Source organism: Centruroides sculpturatus, unplaced genomic scaffold, assembly GCF_000671375.1.
Source record: "Centruroides sculpturatus isolate CEXI.00-Female unplaced genomic scaffold, Cexi_2.0 scaffold394, whole genome shotgun sequence".
NCBI lineage: Eukaryota > Metazoa > Arthropoda > Arachnida > Scorpiones > Buthidae > Centruroides > Centruroides sculpturatus.
This window is the reverse complement of record NW_019384594.1, coordinates 256,005-278,092: the sequence shown is the minus strand read 5'-3', so window position 1 is coordinate 278,092 and position 22,088 is coordinate 256,005. Positions and strand designations below refer to the sequence as shown.

At 28.4% G+C, this 22,088-nt stretch overlaps 1 protein-coding gene across 1 annotated transcript in view; it reads right to left on the bottom strand.

Moving 5' to 3' along the window:
* The window catches only part of LOC111624832, a 108,655-nt gene extending 87,859 nt beyond the window's left edge, over window positions 1-20,796 (bottom strand). Inside the window, exon 1 of the mRNA XM_023367790.1 lies at window positions 20,336-20,796. Coding sequence (XP_023223558.1) covers window positions 20,336-20,416 — 81 coding nt within the window. The 5' untranslated portion in view covers window positions 20,417-20,796. The remainder of the gene's footprint in view (window positions 1-20,335) is intronic.
* Between the last annotated feature and the right edge of the window lie 1,292 nt (window positions 20,797-22,088).

Below are 22,088 nucleotides of genomic sequence, written 5' to 3'. Positions count from 1 at the left end.
GAAAGCAAATCTGGACGGAACTGACAATGAAAATGTGAATGTCACTTGCTTAACATGACAAATCAAGCAAAGACCCTAATTTATGAGGGTAAAATAATAATATTCAACGACCTATTTACTCAATTGTGGATCGTATTAATCCGGAACTTGATACAGTTTTTTGGCATGGTGGATCCCACTTGATAATGGTGACAATCTTCGATTTGCCTCAACGATTAGCTGTCGACCATGTCGAACGTTCTTTGATTGCGACCATTGGCCTTGGCGTTGAAGTAACTGATTGAATACAACTATTAAGTAATAAACGATTACGAAAATGATTGGAGTTTTTGGCCGTGCGTGACGGATTTTTGGGTGAGGACACCTTCCTTCGAGTCACGCTCGTTAGTTTATAAAAGGGAGCACAGCAGCGGATGACGTTTGCGTTGATCAACATGAATTTAACCTTTAGGAACGTGAGTTTGTGTTTAGATTTCATTTTAATCGAGATTTAAATTTAGTATTTTGTGTTAAATCTAATGAATTGTATTAATTTTTTTTTTCTATATTCTATTAGCTTTTGATCGTGGCAGCCATACCGTCTTTAGTTCTCTCTTTATCTTTAAAAGATCGGCATCTTGATTTTGATGACGAAGATGATCTAGAAGGAGAAGAGAGTAATTTCTATGGAGGAGGAGGTAACGGTGGAGGAGGAGGTAAAGGTGGTAAAGGAGGGGGAGGAGGAGGTGGCGGTGGTGGAACAATTGAAGTTCAAGCCATACCAGTAACCATAACTGTTCAAAATAATGGGAACGGAGGTGGTAAAGGCGGTGGATATGGTGGCAATGGCGGATATGGTGGCGGAGGAGGAAAAGGAGGAAATGGAGGCAGCAGTGGAGGAAGGATGGCGCTGGCTCTTTTAGCTGTTCCAGTGAGACTAAATGGTGGTAATGGTGGAGGCGGCGGAGGAAATGGTGGTTACGGAGGAGGAGGAGGTGGGGGAGGAAGTGGAGGATACGGCGGAGGAGCAGGAGGAGGGGGAGGAGGAAAGGGTGGTTGGTAAAACTAAAGGTAAAGGCACAACATGTTTTTTTCTAAAATATAACTTTAATAAATTATATAAATTAAAATTTTATTAAATTTAAAATATTTTTTCGTCAAAAAATAGATTTTTTTTTGTTTACGAAGTAAAAACGTATAGTGTATAACCGTACAAAATACCAGGAAATTTTTGTAAATATAGTAATAATACACTAGAATTTACTCAGCAAAAACGAAAAAAAAAAAACATTTCCGTTATTAAATTTATGTTATTATAAGTAATCAGCATAAATTAAAAAATAAAAAATAAAATAAAATTTTTCACTTAAAATTAAAAATAATCATCATTTAATTGTTTAGAAATATTGTGCTAATCTAGGATTTAAAAATAATTATCATTTAAANGAAGAACACCAAGAAACTCGGCGAGATATGTTTTCTTCTGAAAAAGAGGATTAATGCCGATATCTGTTATTAAAGATCCTTTGAAGTAGTGGGAGGATGTCAGAACAACAGTCTTAGAATGGCATCCAAACCATGTTGAGGCTTGGGGATTTCTACAATTGCAATGCTGTTAATTACTTACGAAAAATCCTGAAGAAGAGAGAATAGCAATTGATATTAGACAGATTCTTTAACCCTTTCAAATGGAAAAAACATGACTAATAAAAATGCAAGAATATATATATATATATATGTATTTTTATAGTTGAGGAAGTTCGTGATGATGATGATGATGATGATGATGAAGTTGTTGATTCTCCATATTGGCAGAAAATGCATGAATTATATGTGTACTTTTGTAAAATTAAAATTTGTTTTTATAAAAACTACGGATTTCATTTCTAAAAAAAAAAACACTACAACAGCGAATGAATTAAATATTAACGTTAAGAAGGCAAACATTAACATAAATTCTAATTATATAACTCCTTAAACGTGTTTATTTTACGTATTTAGGCGGGAAAGAGGCAACAAAACACTGTGTTACTAATTGTGAAACTTCAGAATTTCTGTTTGTCTTCTAATTGCGAATATTCTTTATTAAATATGTCTTGATTTTATTGTTTACAAGTACAAATTCTATTAACTTATTACAAAAAATATTCATTAATTAATAACAACACATGATTTACTTTTATATTTTGATAAATTATATCGGTGTTTACCAAAATTTTAGTATCGTGTATTGTACATCTTAAAATTTCGTAGTCTTTTTGTCAAAAAATTGTTTTGCAAAGTACTTATTACAGCTTTCGAGTAGGAGAATTCATAAGAAATACTGTATATATCTTAATTGTGATTCTATACATCAGTATTTACGCAGTCGAAAATTGCCACGTACTATACCACCTTAAGACATTTCGCTTACCAGCGGAGGGTACGAGTACCGCACTTTAGAAAATTCTGAATTAAATTATAGTATTTTAAATACCGCACAGTATACCTCCATAAGTGAAATGTAATCGATTTTATTTAAGAAATTATAGACCTATAAATTTCCACTGTTGTCCGTTGTATGCCTGTCTGTCTTTCCTTAATCTCAATAACAGAGTTAGACAGATAAAATTTGAGAGCAGATATAGAAATGTTAAGAGTAGAAGGACCCGATTCCCCTAAAAGATATTAGATAGATGACCATCATAACTTTATTATTAAAGGAAAAGTATGATGTACAGGGGCAAACCAGTACTAATTTGAGATGGAGAGCATATTTTATAGCTTTTTAGTATGTTCAAATTCTTGTTTTAAATTGCTTTATATTGCTACTTAAAAAACTTTATCGTATCTTTAAACTAAGCCAGAAAAATTATTATTAAAATAATATATTAATTAATAAACACTATTAATGAATGAAGTAATACTAATTGCATAAGAAAAATATGTAAAGTAAGCCTATTATGTAAATTCTAGTATAGGATGTTCATTTGAATTTTACAAATGTTTTAATGTTTACATTCTTATCGATCTATATCTAACAGAACGAACTTAAAGTCATAAAGAATAGAGTTCATTTTAAATTATATTAAATTGAGAACTTTCCAGAAGACAAGCAATTATTTGGAAGTGTCATCATTTATCTCTTTCATACTTGTCTGAGACACATTGGGACAATGACACGTGGGAAATGTTATACAGAATGTCACTCTCGGAAAACGATGGTAAAAAGTATGTTATAAACAGCTTAAGTATTAATATGTATGAACGTTAATGATATTATATAATGCTTCGTTTACTTTTTTTGTGAAGTTAATCGATAAGGTATTATTCATTTAAGTTTAATTATTCATATAATTTGATAAAGATCAGGAGGATGATTTAAATAAGAAAGAAATGATCAAGAGGTGTCAATCATAAATCATGAGAATTTCTTTTTGTTGTGTATTATTATCCCGTGTAAAACACTTGAAAGATTGGATATTTAGCTCATAGCATCGAACTATATACAATTGTATCCAATCTGTATCCTTTTAAGGAGCGCCAGGTCCTATCTAAACTAGGATTCGAACCTTATTTTTTATGAGAGAAAAGCTTAAAAAATTAAATAAAATAAATAAATTTAGCTTCCAATTTCAACGCTTTAAACAATAAATATGTAACGCTTTTTTGTATTACTTGTTACAAAAATCGATATTAAATAATAACAATATGATTTCGTTAACCCAAAAAATTAAATAGAAAATTAATAATATCTTATTTAATTATAATCTTTTCTTATTTTCTTATATTAAAATATCTAAAATTTTCGATATAAATCTAAATTTTATAGGTTTGTTTTAAAAATAAAAGTATATAAATGTAAATGTTTATAAGTAAACATAATGCCAAATTTGAATGTTCAATAACATTAAAGTTTACTCATCAAAATCTAATCTGAAAAAAAAAATGCACTCGAGATCACAAGAAAGTGTCCTTATGTCTTCAAAAGAAAAAAAAGGGGGAGGAAAACGTGCAACAGAATTTTTAAGATATGATTTTTATCGACTTCTACTTTAAAAAATGATGGAGGTAATATTAAATATCAAACGTGCGGGTGACTTCCCAATGATTTTATCATTTAGTTTCTTTAAAAAAAAGGAAAATATTTATATAAAATCTCCACAAATGTTTATTTTATACGAATTTTTTAATAAAAATAATTCATTTTCTATAAATAACAATTAAATTCATATATATATATATATATATAATCATACAACTGTTTTCTTAATATATATCACATAGAAATCCATAATAAGAATTCTTTATCAATTTTTAAATTGTTTGCTTTAAAAACAAATTAATTATATAAAGAAATATACACGTAAACAAGTGAAATGTCTATTTTCAGTGTCTAGCCAAGAATTATTAATATTCGTGACAAAATGTCTTATTAAAATGCAACGTACTCACGTTTTATTCACACGCAAATAATTCTGCTTTTACTTTCCTGATAAAATTATTATTATTATTATTTAATAAGAGAATAGTCGCTTACAGTTTCATGAAAATATCTAATTTATATAAAAACCCATTTTAATTTAAACATTTATTTATGTAGTTATTAATATAATACCTCGCTTTTGTTACCTATTCTTTGTATATCGTCGTAAAACCCGCAGTTCTATCTTATTTCTAGTACTTAAATATCAAACAGAAGAGCTTACACAAAATAATATAGTATTTAAATACATTATTTCGTACAACCATAATAGAAAATCTAGACTCGTGGGTTGTAAAGCGAGAATGTAATTTATTTGTATAAATTAATTTACTGTTGCAGTATGTAACCTTTCTTTCGACTTTTACTGTATATAAGAATATTTAAAGATTCTAATAACATAGATAACTAGCACATTAGAAATACAATTATAAAAAAAGTCTTTTAGTTCTGTAGACACTAAGAGGGCCTTTTTCTATATACATCGTGGGTTAGGCCAGGTCCACATGTATATATAATCAGACCTGTCCCTAATTACCCGGCAGTTCCGGGTTATTAAGGATGGGGCCTGATATATTCGGAACAAACCACCCATGAAAAACTTATGGATCGATCCCAGGTGTACTGTACACTTATGCCCTAACCGTATTCCTATTTTAGATGAAAATAAAGTTTATATGTGTTATTTGTTTCCGAATAATACCTATTTATTTTCATCTAAGAAAGAATAAATCTTTAATTTTTTATTAATCATTTGAAAATATTCACATTTCTAAAACAAAATCTTATTTAAATATTCAATAAAAACGTTGAATATTTTCTACGTAATCCTTAAAAAAAATAAATATTATAAATCAAAAACATAATGGTATTATTGGAGTTGTTTATGAGTGCATAGGCCTGTTTTATTAATGAACTTTCCTTTCGGCAACAAGAAAGTTTTCCGACTATTTATTCGAAATTATTCAATTAACACGGATATTTAACCTTATGTTGTTCTTAATACGTATTCCAGGGTCAAAGAACCGTCCAGATGAGTCTATTCGCATCTTCATGGCCATACATATTTTTAACAAAATTAAAATTTAACTTTAATACTTACAAATTATCACGAAATCACATTGAAATGTCAAGAAAGAAGAATACATTCAACTTAGAAACACATCTGAAACGTTCATACAAACACTTAAAAGGGGTGATTTAAATATTTACAAAATATAATATTATTCTTAGAGATTTAACAATTTAATTTTAAAATATTTAATGTAAAATATAAGAAATTTTGCCCTTTTAAAAATTCCGATAAAGAAATCTTTCCATGGGCAACTATATCGTTATAACGGGGTCAGTTCCCCCTGTTAAAGAAAGAGAATTTTATCCTAAAGTTGTGCTGAGGGAAATTGGATGCGGCACTTAACCTTATTTGCATTTTGCGGCTAAGAAAAATGATAGTCGAATGCGCGACAAGCGGGGTCTTTGGACCCTTTCTAATGTCTGAAAGTAACTATAGCGTAAGATGGCAACGTTACGTATCACGCTAAACCCCTTTTGACACGGCAGCCTTACCTATAAAAAGGGTAGAGAAGATTAACTTATGTCAGTTTGTCTACGGGAGTTTGTCAGCATGTACTCAGAAGAGGTAAGAATCATTTTCATTTATTATTAATTTACTCTTGTTAATTTAAATAATGCTAATTTAAAGTCATCCTTAACTTAAAAGAGTGAAAATTAATTATGTCTGAAGACTTTCGTGTGCTCGATTCTACAATAAAAAGAAAACATCAAGTCATGAATTTATTTATTATTTCATTCCCAAAGAATTAAATATGATTAAATTTATTAACAACGTATTCATAATTATTCTTTTTTTTTAATAAAATTTATTATATAATCTAAATATTAAAAAAACAATTGAAAATTAGTAAAATTTTTATTAATAAATGCATAAATATTATAAATTTATTCAACAAAATTTTCATTGAATTGATGGAACAAGTCATGGGCGATCTGGCAAAGAGGGGTGCCTCACGATAGGGAAATTGGGAGGGGGTTCTTCACGTGTCACGGGTTTTCTACTTAGGGTTAGACACGTGAAGAAAACCGGGAAAATTCTATTCGGCTAGCACGTTGGACGGGCGCGAACCCACGACAATTACCTGTGGTCAATGGTTTTTATCGGCCTTTAGTGGGCTTCTTATGCAAACTTTCATATGTATTGTTGATTATATACATTCATTAATAATTCGCTTGATAATTTTGGTTATTATCCTAATAAAATCATCTGCAGTAAACTATTACAGTGATAAACTTGTTTTTCTTTGTCGCTACGAGCAAATTGTATTAAATTCCTTACCAAAATTACCTTAAAATTTGCAAAAATAAGACTGAAGTATGGAGTCACCGTTTTAGTTGTCTCTTATTCTTAAAAATATGATTTTTCCTAAATAATCTTTGCTAAATTATAAGACAGGAAATACGGTTTTCATAATGAATACACACGACAAAATACGTTTAATTTTTAACTGTAACTTTTCGGAGACAATTAATTGTTAAAAGATAAGATTATTTTCATAACACTCCTTTGAAATTTATGTTTAAAACTATATGCTTAAATAAATTTAAATTGTATTTTTATTCGGATTATCTTAGTAAGAACTGAATTCCATATTGATGATCCACTTTCATAATTAGGTCTATTTGTTTTCGTTTTTTAGGCAGTGTAAGTAATCATTTAATCTCATAGTGCTTAAAAAAAGAAACCAGATCATTTGCAATTTTTAGTGGAAATTGTCAGAACGATTTACTTCAAAACGGAAAACGTTTTATAGTAGCTTTGATGTTCCTATCGATTTTTACAACTAACATCTTGCATTACGTTTTCTTTGTTAGCCATTTTTTAAATCAGATTAAAGAGACTTCCAGTTTGTTCGTCACTTACAAAATCAAATTGTATTAAACATTGTGTTTTTCATAATAATAATAAAGTTTATTAAATATTAAAAAATGAAATTTTTTTCAGATATTGTTGACCTACATTTTTCTTTCGTTATTGTTGACAAGTCAAGGAGCTCCGACTAAAACTACTACAGAAAAATCGAAAGAAAGTGGTGGTGATTTATTAGCAGAAGCATCTAATTACGGTGGTGGAGGCGGAGGAGGAGGTGGTGGTGGAGGTTATGGCGGAGGAGGTGGAGGAGGTGGAAGTTATGGAGGGGGAGGAGCAAGTAAGGGAAACGGTGGAGGCGGTTCTGCTGGTGGTGGAGGTGGAAGTGTGCAGATCCAGACAATTCCAGTAACTTTAAGTTTTGCTGCTGCACCGGCAGTTATGGCCACGCCTAGTGGCGGAAATGGAAAAAGCCAAGATGGTGGCCACGGTGGAGGAGGTGGGGGAGGTAAAGGAGGATATGGAGATAAAGGCGGAGGATGTGGAGGAGGAGGAGGAGGAGGAGGAGGGGGAGGAGGCGGTGGCGGAGGAGGTGGAGGTGGAGGATACGGAGGAAATGGTGGGGGATCGGGAAACGGGGGTGGCAAGGGGTGCGGGAATGGGGAACAAGGGGGTGGAGGGGGCCAAACTTCGGGAGGCCGTGTGGCACTAGCACTCCTTGCCGTACCAATCAGCATCAGCGCGACAGGATCAACGAGTGGAGGAGGAGGTGGCAATGGTATGAAAAGTTCTGGAGGAGGTTACGGAGGAGGCTCCTCTGGAGGAACAACTGGTGGTTACGGAGGTGGAGGCAAATATTGGTAAAGTAAGTATGAAAATAAGTAACTTGAAATTTAATCTTTTCATTAGATAGTAAATATAAATTTTACATTAAATGTAAACAAATTTAAAATATAATGTTTTTCTATATTATAATAAGATAAAGTTATTGTATAATAATATTTAATATTTATTATTATATATACTTTAAAGTAGAAAATGAAAGATTTATCATTTCTATTAAAGTATAATAAAAATAAGTAAATCTACAAAAAAACATTCAATAAAGCGCAAGTCTTGTACGGTTAATTTTGAAAGAAATGAAGCATCAAATATAATGAATCATCACATACTTTTATTAAAATATTAAATTATTATATATTAAATATTGTGTGAAATTACAAGAAGTTGATTTAAAAGCCTATTATATAGTCAATTAGCCCATATATATATATTGATTATAAAATGTTTAATACTAAATATATTGAAAACATTCCTATTATTTGAGAAAATTTTATATATATATGGGTTATTTGACCTAAAAATCAAGTATATAAACGATTATATATATAAATAATACAAGAAACCATTCACACTTATGTATAGGCCTATATGTACTGTAAATATGATTGTTAAACATTTATTTAAAATAAATTTTATATAAAATATTATTAAACCGAGATTACTTTTATTCATTTTCTAACTTTTTTAAAAATTTCAGTGAAGTTTCAACACCTAACATTTCTGAGAATAGAAAATTGTGCAACAATACAAGAGAAGGATTTTAAGTTCAGAAAGTATAATGAAGTGATAAAGTTTAAAGGGCTAAATGTGAAAAGGCAATTAAATAAATACAAATTAATTAAAAGAAAAACTGAATGATGAAAGAAGGCACGAAATAGTAAAAACTTTTGTATTCATATTTACAAAGTACGATATATTTAATTTGTAATAAAAAGTATAAATTTTTTAGAGTTGATTTTCTTTTTCTATTTTCTACAATATTTAATAACACTCGTTTAATATTTTATTTATTAAAAAATTACAAATAGAAATACACGAAAATTGTTATTATGACCGATAAGAAATATCGATGTTTTTATACCAGAAACTAGCACATTTTGAATTGTAAGGCCTCTCTTATATTTATTGTTATGGCCGACCTGACATTCATTGATCAACTGGCATCGATGAGAAATGGCGAATGAAGCTCTGATCTAAACTAGTTACGGTATAAATAAATAAAAAAAAGGCTAAGATAGGCCTATATATTCTACTGCGATTTCTTACGATGGTAGAAGAATAAACGTACAGCTAAATTGAAATAAATCGTTAAATATTTATCAATTAAAATCAATAAATTAGAATTATCGAAAATATATATAGACTATATGACACACGATTATATTTATTATACAGTAGAACCTCGATTATCCGGACTAATTGGGGATGAAGGTAGTCCGGATAAGGAAAAATCCGGATAATCGAAACAAATACTTTAATTTGTCTTTTAATGATAATATAACACGTTTTCTTTTCGATGACATATCGGTAATATTAAAAGTAAATACTGTATTTAAATCGTGATCAAATTTTCAAGAAACAAACGTTCGTATTGAATTTGGACTACTACTGACCAACGCTAACAGACTACCTATTGTTTAAAAGGCCCTCTGGTGGCGCAAGAAGACGGATTTTATAAAATAAAAAGCAGTTGAAACTGCATTTTTATGAATAAAAATTTGACAAACTATTTATCGTTTTATGACGAGTAAAATTTTTTCGTCGCGTTCGCGGCTTTTAAGTAATGCGTAAACCTTCGAGGCGCGAGGCCCTTCGAACCGCGAGGCATAGGCGGTGGCCCACGTCATCCATGCCTTACGCCGCCCTTGGTCATAGAAATGATATAATTTGAATATAAATTATTTATAAATACGTATGTCAAATTATATTTTTATTACTACGTAAAATATATTTAAGAGTTTACGACCACTGTGCTGGATGAGGCGTTGTTGAAACAAAAAAGTTATGCTTTCCATCACGTACATAAACTGTCGTAATTCGCCAATTGCAAATCAGCAAATTCGTAAAATTTTTGTTTATTTTGAACAATCCGGATAATCGAAAATCCGGATAATGGAGGTCCGGATAATGGAGGTTCTACTGTATATGATATTAAATCGATTTTTCATGAGAAAAAAAACCATTTTTATATATAAATAAGTTTATACTTATTTTTATATAAATTTATATAAAAATAAATATAAAAAACTTATTTTTATAACTGAAAAGACTGTATGCATTGACCAACATATATTTTATGAGACATTCCTTAGAGAATACAGTTTAAAGTACCTATAATAAAAAAAAGAAAAAAGTTATAAATAAATAACATAATTTAAAAGCAATTTTGTTTTCTTCCAATAAAATATTGATTGTAGTTCATACAATTGTTGTTAATTTGATATATTTTTTTGTTTTTTTCTAATTGTAGGCCTACATTTCTATTTGTACTTCTTATTAATTGACTCACTTTGTAGTTTTATTCTATGAGGTTTACATTAATAATTCAAACTTTAAGTAAACAACATTATACTTTTAGTGAATAGTTAAAAACAAAATAAATTAGAGTGTATATTATTTTATATAACAACTAAAGGATAGACCCGGTGTTAATAAAGTTAAACATTTAAATTAAAATCATATTGAAAGAATAATTAATTTTAGTCTAACTCAAATGAACAATTATTTCGGCGAATTTCCAAATCCAGAAGAAAGATCTACACTCTTAAATCATGGTTAAGAATATGATTAATGGACGTGTGATGCCTTCATTAATTATTATTCAATGCTTATTTTTATAATAATACATTAATTAAACTGAAGTCATTACAAAATGTCAAGAAGTGGGAATGAGAATGGGTTGTAGTCTATATTTTCCTTCATCCTATATGCTTTTTTACACCTTGAGAACAAAGTCTTAGTGTGAAAAAAGACATAGGATAAAGGAAAATCTATAAGACTTGTGTTTTCTTCTGTTAACCTATTGTGAAAAATTTTTAGAGGGATTTACTTGTAAATTTTAAATATCGTGTTTATGTAAGTTCTTTCTAAGATTATATAAAAGCGTAATGCAACGATATTTATTATTAAAAAAATCACATTGCACACACTTTTTAATTTTGTTTAAAATATTCGAAAAATAATTATATCTTTTAAAAATTCATTAGTTTTGTTTATATTGTTATGGTAAAGGTAGAAGTAAACGCTTTAAAAACGTCGATAATGTCACATTAATAATTCTCTGAATTTTATATTTTAATACGTTGCGTGTTCTAATTCTTTATTATCGTGAAAGAAAAGTTGTGTTGTAAAATTCATACTTTTGATTGAAAAATAGCAAAATAATAAAAAAAAATTTCTTCAATATTTCGATTATATTCAATTAACATAATTAATTTTCATCGATTTCGTAAGAGAAGAGCATAAAACAGCTTTCATATATACATAAAATAAATGTTTATTTTTTTTTTTATAGAAAAATTCTTTTATTTTCTTATTATATAAAATAACAAATAAAACTCTTATATACATTAAATAAGTAAAGAAATTTTATTAAAAATGTATTTAATTTAGAATTATTTTTCTAGATAAATGCTCTTTATGAAAGGTCAGACATAACAGAAGTCATGATTTATGTTAAATTTCATTATAAAATTTCTTCCTTTTAATAATAACTTAATTAATTTTTTAAAGCTATTGTTTCTTTTATATCAACGTATACATTAAGCCAAAGTTTTGGAGTTTGTCTTATTAAGATGCAAACATATTAAGCATAATAATATAGAAAAACACGCAAAAATGTGATACATCATTCCATTATAGCAGTTATATACAGAATAATGTCACAAGAGATTTTAGCATACATATTCTATCAATCGTAAATTAAAGCAACATAAGCTATTAATAACAAAAGTTTTATAATTTATAAATAAATTACTATTTAATTTTATTCTCTTAAATATTAGTTAAGAAATTAATTAAAAATATTGATTTTTTGACTGTAAAATAAAAATTTTAACTGATATTCTTCTACATAAAATTTAATTAATATAGCAAAAAATTCCCAGTATTACTTTAAATAATAACTTCTATACAGGGCCATGCCTTTCTGAGTTAGAATTATAACATATTATATAAGGAAAAATATTTAAAATATATGTATTTATATACACAGTATATATTTAAACACCGACTATAAATACAGGATAATATAACTTGAATTACGTGCCAATAATTTAAAAATTCTTTAACTTCACATAATTAAAAACTATTAAATAAAAAAAAATGAATTATTTTATTATTAAAATATGCAAAAAAGTTAAAATTTCAATTAAATTTTGTATTATGATAATGGAAAATGAAACGTGAAAAAGCAAACAAAGTAAAGAATTACGATGTAATTCAACAACCGCCTTATTTTTTAAATTACTGTATTCATTTATTCTAAACTTGTTCATAAGAAATAATAAGAATGTTTCAATAACATTTTAATTAATTTTATCTGCATTCTTTATATATATAGATAGATTATAATATTCAGTACATCCCTATACAATGGGTAGTATAAAGCTGTAAGCATAACTCTACAGCCCTAGAGTGCGTATAGTAAGCATTTAAATATTAATATGTTTTTACTTTCTAGCAATTTTATCAATAATTACTTTTATATTTGTTTTACATGTAATTCTATTCACATTTATGAAATTTACTTATTATGAATTAATAAAATAAACAATTACTTAGAAATCATTCTAATAATTACTACAGATGTAGGTATTATCTATGAGACTTTATGAATATTAATAATTTAATTATAAGATCATTATCTGTATGATATTTTATCATTTTGAAATATTTAATCTGTTTAAAACCGGATAACCTGCTTAAACATATTTAACCTTAGACAAATATATTTAATATTTACATTAATTTCTGTTGTTATGAATTTAATAACCGTAATAAATATTAGTAAATCTATTTAAAAATTCAATGATTTTTTTAATTTTAAAATACTTAATTTCAAATTATTATTAATTATTTAAACTGTGCACAAAATATGCTTCGGACCCCATTCGGTTACATTATTTTTTAAAGGGTCACAATACGCGTTATCCTATGGACAAAACAGGACAATTGCCTGTGATCTCTTCCAACAGAGAACCCCAAATCAACCTTTTATAAGAAAATATTCCACCAAAAATTCCTTCGAAGAAAAATGCTTATAGTCAATACTATACATGAGGCCCCCTAATTCGAATTTGCCTGAGCGCCCATGAATCTATAACGCGCCACTAACTGTACCTATAAAAGGCCTGAAGGACATTTAACAAATCTAACAATATGAAAATATATTTAATTTAAATCTCTATAATATTCTTATATATTGAATATGTGTTAGTAGGTAATTGGGAATATTATAAGTGTGCTTTTTGTGTGCGTGTGACATTGCACAGATTATGAACAACGTGTGATTCACATCATATTTATGAATTCTACGAAACAAATATTTGAATTACCCGTTAAATTATTAGAATATCTTAATTTTAATTCAAATTAATAATTTATTAGTATTTTGTATTGAAAATTATTATCTTTTCTGTGTGTTTTCCTGTTTTCCAATTATTATCTTCTTCGTGTGTTTTCCTGCACTTCGTTAATATAAAACATTTTACAGAATTTTTACACCTTTGGCACACAAAAAAGGGCCTTTTTCCATACCCATCATGGGTTAGGCCATGCATATAATGGGAGAGGGCCCGACATATCCGAGCCTAACCACCCAAGAAAAATTCTTTAGGATTCGATTTTGAATCCCCCAGAGCGTTAGAAAGAGAGAGAGATGCCATCAGCCATAATGTTGTTCTTCAATTTTTAAAATTGAAAAATAATATATTATACGAAATCGAATTTATATGCATAAAGTATCTTATATTACTTTTAGTAACGAGTAACAAACTTCAAAACAGAAGAAGTTTTAGAATGGATAATTAAATTTTTTGCAAATGGAAAAATGTTTCTTCTTTATTATACGAGATTTAATGCAGTATTTTATTCAATATATTCTACAGAAAAACATTACTTCTAATGGAATTCTTTTTTTTTTCAAGATCAAATTCGTAATTCTGACTACAAAAATATTGCAGTTAATATAATGTATTTTTTTTATTCAAATAAACAGAAAATTTAAAAAGTAGTAAAACCGAAAGAGATTATTTAATAAAAGCATTTACAGTTCTTCTAATTAGAGAAGAATTTTCTTCCACTTTTAAAGTANGAAAAAAAAAAGAAAAATTAGAAAAAAAATCATGACCTTATCAAGTTTCTTTTCCCATCTATAAACGAATCTTGGAATAACTTTCCACAGGAACTCCACCCTTTTTCGTGCTGGAGATTACTAGAGGAAGAAACGCCCTTCATTTGAACCCAAACATTAAAAAAAAAAAATTAATTTTATTTCCATCAAATTTTATTTGAAAATTTTCATAAAATTTTTTTAAAATGGCTATTCCAAATAAATTCGTTGTTGAGGAAGAAGAATGAAATCTAGACGAATCCATGAAGAGATTTTTTTTTGTTGTTGTTAAATCAGACAAGATTACGGTAAATTATTGTTGTGGATTGTTAAGGTCACTGGTTCGACTAGTTTTCGGTCAACTTAAGATCTACAGTGTGATAAGAAGTGGCTACGAGAAGTCTAGGTGGAGCGAATGATGAATACAGACAGTCCTCTCCCTTCTACTCAAAGCCAATTCTATTTGATACTGAAAATTAAAGAAATAAAAAAACCTACTAGACGATTTTCTGCTTAATTTAGTACAAAGATATACACAGAAGAATTTCGCCATATTCGTTATAATATATCGATCTGAATTATTAAGACACTGCGGTTCTTTGACCTTTCAGTTATAATCGATAAAACTTTAAGATTACTTTTATGTTTTTTTTCATTTATTTTCTTAAAAAATCCTAATGCCATTTCTTTAAACTATCGACTTAATCATCAAATTTCTTCTTATTTAAGATTGGTTTTTTTTTTAAGAAGGGAAAATCCCATAAGAAGTGATAAAGATCCAAGAAAAAAAAAACACGAGAAAAATTGTTTATTTTAATTAAATTAATTTTAATTAAAATAAAACTTGTTTTCATATTTGATTTACGTATAAAAAAGGCAAATTCTAGTTTTAAATTCTATAAAAATTTATATTTATTTCTTAAACAAATAAATTTTTACATTATTTAAATATAATTATTGAATTTAAACACAACTTTGAAGCCCATACACATATTCTTGGAATTTTGTGAATTTAGTGTTTTATTAAGCGATAAATTACGGACAAAATTTGCATTTCAGTTGATTTTATTTCACTAAATATTAATATTTAAACGCATTACTTGGGTGTTACTGCTACTCGACTACTCAGTCCTATATTTAACTCCTCACCAAGGTATCTACATAGATCATAGAAGAAATAATTTCTAAGAATAATAAAAGGTTAAAAGTCTCGGTGAATTACGCGCAATGTTGTTAACCCAGTCACGCCATTTTAAACAATATTCGGCACTTCCGGTAGTGACGTCAAAACAAAACATTTGTTATTTCTTATCTCGAGAAGCAGTTGCACGGTTGACACTGTGTGTAACGGTTGAACAATGTTATTGAATAATCAGTCTTATGAGCCGTAACTAAAAGCCGAAGTCAACATGAAAGTTAATAAAAATAATTCTTTCGAGTGTGTGTGTATAGCCTATATATATATATATATACATCATACACACGCACTTGAAGGGAATGTAATAAAATAAACGATTTAATACTATTAAATCCAAGAGAACGTACACAAACTACACTTTATATAATAAATAAATAAATATATTAACAATTTTTTTCACCCTTATTACCTAAATTATACCAATTAATTTGACTGCAATTGTATTTAAAAAAAATAACAATAAAGAATTTTTAAATAAAATAGTAATTTAGTTTTTACATTAGTAAATTGACTTTTGAGACATCTCATACATTAACATTCAATTTTTTCAAATAAACGTTAGTTAGTTTTTAAGATTTATATCAAATCCAATTAATCTACAATATCTTTTCCTTGGAATTAACAGCTAAAATATTACTTTAGAAATATTCTTTATATTCACTACAGGATTAACAGACTTCAAAGCTTAATAAGATTATTCTTCTTTATTCTAATATCTTTCTTTGTGATCCATTATCGATTGTCTGGATTCTTAGTTCTAATATTTATATATTAAATTTAAGATTTTTCAGAATAAAATTTAATATTACGTACTAAAACTATGGAAGCATTCACAGTTCATTTGCATTTTAACCCCTCAGCCACTGATAAGATTAATTAAGGATGACACAATTCAGATAACATGGTATTAAAATTCTAAATTTTTATTTGTAATCTCACGACATTGTATAATTTTTAATGACATTTAAACATGTATCTTATTAAGCATTAAAGTAAATAAATTTAAAAAAAGAAAAAGTGTGTGTTATAAAAAGAAAAAAACTCATTATAAATCGAATCTCGAAGAAAATTGAACATATTTTTGCAATTTTCATACTAATTTAATGGAAAATAACACCAGACAGCACTCTAATTTTTATTTGATAATAGTTTTCTTTCACTTTCAATCTACAGAATAAGTTAAAGTGGATATTCAGTGCAATGTTCTTCTCTATCTAATTAGTGATCGACAAGTCGATTTTGTTTTCTCGAGTGGGAATTGAGAGTCATTCTTAGCATTTAATACATCGATTCCTTACTCCGAATAGAATTTAATCAGTTCTTAGAAGATAATCAATGATATTTACCAATAAATTTACTATGTAACAGCTTTTAAATTCTATTAAATATTATGTAAAATACACTACATAAATATGATTTTAAATTTTATATATATTTTCTTGCAAAAATTATTATTTTTAATGTTCTTTTATGACTTTTTTTTCGTTAAAATTACTCATTCGGATTGAAAATCTAACAGTAAAATTTCCAGTTAATAAGAATTTTATGGTTTAAAAAAATATATTACAGTAAAAATATCCTTGGGAATTAAAGATTTTCCTCTTTTTATAGGAGAAAAAAAATCAATTTTGTGCTTCCAAAAAAGAAAAATAAATATTACTTTATTGAATATTTTTCCAGTTGCACTATGAAATAAAATGCTTTGATTAAAAATATATATATATAGGTGCGATAGATTAATAAGAAAAGATAATTAAATTACTCTTGTCGAGTGACACTACAAACGGAGTTAAATTGTAAAATAATTCAATCAAAAAATCGATAGTTTTCAGGTGGTGCCATAAATATCAATAAATTCTAAGATAGATTAAAGATGGTCGTTGTTCTTTGGCATGCAAATGACTCTTCTATACCATTTTTTATTTTTAAATCTTTACCATTTACAAAACAAAATTCTGCTGAGTTTTTTTTTGAGTCCATTCGGGTCCAAACATAACATAAACTTAGATCAATATTTAAGAAAAATGAAAGTACATATATATATAAAATTCTTTATAGAAGTCATAAACCTTATAAAATTTTCTCAAAAATTTTAAAAAATTTTTTGTCACGTACGATAATAAAATGGTAATTTTGTGGATCTTTATGATAAAATGCTTTAGTGTTATGATAAGTAATGATGATACTCCAGACGTACGAAGTAAGGATCGATTAGGCATACATTTTTTTTTTTTTTTTCATAAATCCAACACTCGGTTCTTTGAAGAAAAAAAAAAGAAAAATTAGAAAAAAAATCATGACCTTATCAAGTTTCTTTTCCCATCTATAAACGAATCTTGGAATAACTTTCCACAGGAACTCCACCCTTTTTCGTGCTGGAGATTACTAGAGGAAGAAACGCCCTTCATTTGAACCCAAACATTAAAAAAAAAAAATTAATTTTATTTCCATCAAATTTTATTTGAAAATTTTCATAAAATTTTTTTAAAATGGCTATTCCAAATAAATTCGTTGTTGAGGAAGAAGAATGAAATCTAGACGAATCCATGAAGAGATTTTTTTTTGTTGTTGTTAAATCAGACAAGATTACGGTAAATTATTGTTGTGGATTGTTAAGGTCACTGGTTCGACTAGTTTTCGGTCAACTTAAGATCTACAGTGTGATAAGAAGTGGCTACGAGAAGTCTAGGTGGAGCGAATGATGAATACAGACAGTCCTCTCCCTTCTACTCAAAGCCAATTCTATTTGATACTGAAAATTAAAGAAATAAAAAAACCTACTAGACGATTTTCTGCTTAATTTAGTACAAAGATATACACAGAAGAATTTCGCCATATTCGTTATAATATATCGATCTGAATTATTAAGACACTGCGGTTCTTTGACCTTTCAGTTATAATCGATAAAACTTTAAGATTACTTTTATGTTTTTTTTCATTTATTTTCTTAAAAAATCCTAATGCCATTTCTTTAAACTATCGACTTAATCATCAAATTTCTTCTTATTTAAGATTGGTTTTTTTTTTAAGAAGGGAAAATCCCATAAGAAGTGATAAAGATCCAAGAAAAAAAAAACACGAGAAAAATTGTTTATTTTAATTAAATTAATTTTAATTAAAATAAAACTTGTTTTCATATTTGATTTACGTATAAAAAAGGCAAATTCTAGTTTTAAATTCTATAAAAATTTATATTTATTTCTTAAACAAATAAATTTTTACATTATTTAAATATAATTATTGAATTTAAACACAACTTTGAAGCCCATACACATATTCTTGGAATTTTGTGAATTTAGTGTTTTATTAAGCGATAAATTACGGACAAAATTTGCATTTCAGTTGATTTTATTTCACTAAATATTAATATTTAAACGCATTACTTGGGTGTTACTGCTACTCGACTACTCAGTCCTATATTTAACTCCTCACCAAGGTATCTACATAGATCATAGAAGAAATAATTTCTAAGAATAATAAAAGGTTAAAAGTCTCGGTGAATTACGCGCAATGTTGTTAACCCAGTCACGCCATTTTAAACAATATTCGGCACTTCCGGTAGTGACGTCAAAACAAAACATTTGTTATTTCTTATCTCGAGAAGCAGTTGCACGGTTGACACTGTGTGTAACGGTTGAACAATGTTATTGAATAATCAGTCTTATGAGCCGTAACTAAAAGCCGAAGTCAACATGAAAGTTAATAAAAATAATTCTTTCGAGTGTGTGTGTATAGCCTATATATATATATATATACATCATACACACGCACTTGAAGGGAATGTAATAAAATAAACGATTTAATACTATTAAATCCAAGAGAACGTACACAAACTACACTTTATATAATAAATAAATAAATATATTATATATTTAGTATACAAAGTTTCATTCTATTTACATTTCAATGCTGAATTTAACCTTCAAACAAAGTACAGTACATATTTTTACGTATACGTTATATAGAGGTTTGTCTTACTATTCTCTCTGTTATGAATTTAAACCAAATTATTAAATATTTTATTATAAAATTTACTCGATAATTAAATATATAAGTGCAAATTACTTATAAAAATCAGCAATTTATAACAATATAGAAACACTTGTAATTTTCGAGACGAATAAGCGAGTAAGCTGTTTGTTTATTATTTAAAATGTTGGCGATAAAAGTAAAAAAAAAATTTCAAATCCCGACTTCTTAATCGGTGCATGAACTTTACTTGTAAAAACCCCCCCAGAGCCTGCGCAGAATTCGACTGGCTTTCCCCTCGGACAAAAGAATTGGGCAGGGAAGCAAACAAGTTGATCCGAATTGTATACTCAATATGTTGGATAATATCCAATATCTCAGTAAATGGTTACGTTTCTATCAGAGTTTTTTCTAACAAAATTACTTACAATTTAACAATAAAATTTAAACAATATGCACTAAAAATTGTATATATAAAAATAAATTCTATAATAATAATAATAATAATAATAATAATAATAATAAACGCTTAAAATTGTAGTTATAGTAACAATAGAAACTGCGTTATTTTAATGTTAAATTGGATCGATTTTCCCCCCACTCGGGAGAGGGAAATGTAATGAATTTCATCAATTAAAACGTGTATATTTATAAACAGATTACACTTACCATGCTTCTTCTGAGCTTGGCTAGCAGTTCATCCATTCTAGGATGATATTGCTTGTTTGTTTTTGGGCTGTGATCGCTCATTTTGTTTTTTTTTTGGAATTTTTTTGTTTTGTTTTGTTTGTTTTTGTTTTGTTTCTTCCGCCGTTCACAAATGTTACATCTGCATCATCATCATCATCATCATCATCATCATCAGCGTTCGGAACATCCAGCTAATTTACAAGCCGACGGGGTGATCGACTTTCTCCTACATGGCTGCCGGATGAAAGGAGCGACCGCGTAGTCTGCATAACCAGCTAATATTCGATTATCCGGATCGAACATGGATGCATATAATATAATATCACGATTTACACTCGAGGGATATTTCCCTAATTTACAAAGTGGCATCCATTGTAAGGCCTTTTCCTCCTTCATGGAGTTCACTAACCACCGTTCTTCGCTCACTTCCACATCCAGTGTCGAAGCTGACGCATAGGTGCATTGCGCAAGCGCGTCCGAGCGCTGTGATCGCTACCGAAATCTTCCATCGGTGACGTATGGTCATACGCGAAGCGTCTTCCTGTAATCAAGTGTCTCTCTCGCCTTTTACCTACGAATTAAAACCTCCGTCGTTGGCATTGATTAATAATCTAAATCATTTCTTCTCCCTTCGATAACACCTAATCAGTTACAACTGATAGATAATGCGCACTCCCAACTTCTCTCAGGGATGATTTCCACGTGCAAGTATTGTCATTTCATTCAGACCGGATCGAAATAACAAGAAAAACTTTAATTCTTCATTAATTTTATTGATATTAATTACATTTTTTGCTTTTTTTCTTAACTTAAATACAAAAAGAACGCTCATATTTTTATGTAATTACAAAAACGAACCTTTCTTTTTACATACTAAACACAGGGTATTGTGTTAAAAGCTGCGTTTTGTATTGAATCCGATAATAGCGTGATTACACTTCTTCGTGTTTAGTAGGATACACTTCGATTAATAATCTATATTTTTCCTTTTGAATCTGGTTCCAGTCACGTAAACCTAGATTTTTTTTATAATATGTGTCCTCATATCGAAGTGGGTTGCATTTGTTTGGGATCGATATCATGCGGGACACTTCAATCGCGGGTTCTACCCTCACGATGTAGCGTGACGCATCAATCGATTCGTGACGGAAGTGCTTTCTTTCATTCTCATTCACAACGGAAATGGTCCTTCCCAATCGACGAAGGTCGATTGGGGAACGACCTTCGTCTTTCTTCTCTAACTCTGTCTTAGTTCATTGCCCGTTGTCTAGATTACTTCTAGTTTCTTTCATCTCTGCTTTTCTCACATAATCTCAGTTTTATGATAAACTTCTACGTGATGTAGACGTTAATTAATTATTGAAAAAGTGGTTTTAAATATATATTTTGATCACATTAACCAGGATAATTAAAGATAAGCTGGAGTTTATGCCGTATTTTATCTCTAATAATTGCTACCATTACCTGTAAGTATTTCATATATTAACGGGTTGGGGATGGAATATCTCCCGAATCAATTGGACGATTTTCCTGAAAATTTCTAGAAACATTTCTTCCTAATACAGAAATCTTCGTGCAAAATTTCAGGAATTTATGACAAAGATTATAGGAGTTATTAAGCTTTAAAGTGGATGAACAAAATCATACCCCACACCACACATATACTATAAACATACATACATAAATGAAAAAAACCTCAATATTTTTGCATTTCTCGATGTTTCAAGGTCTC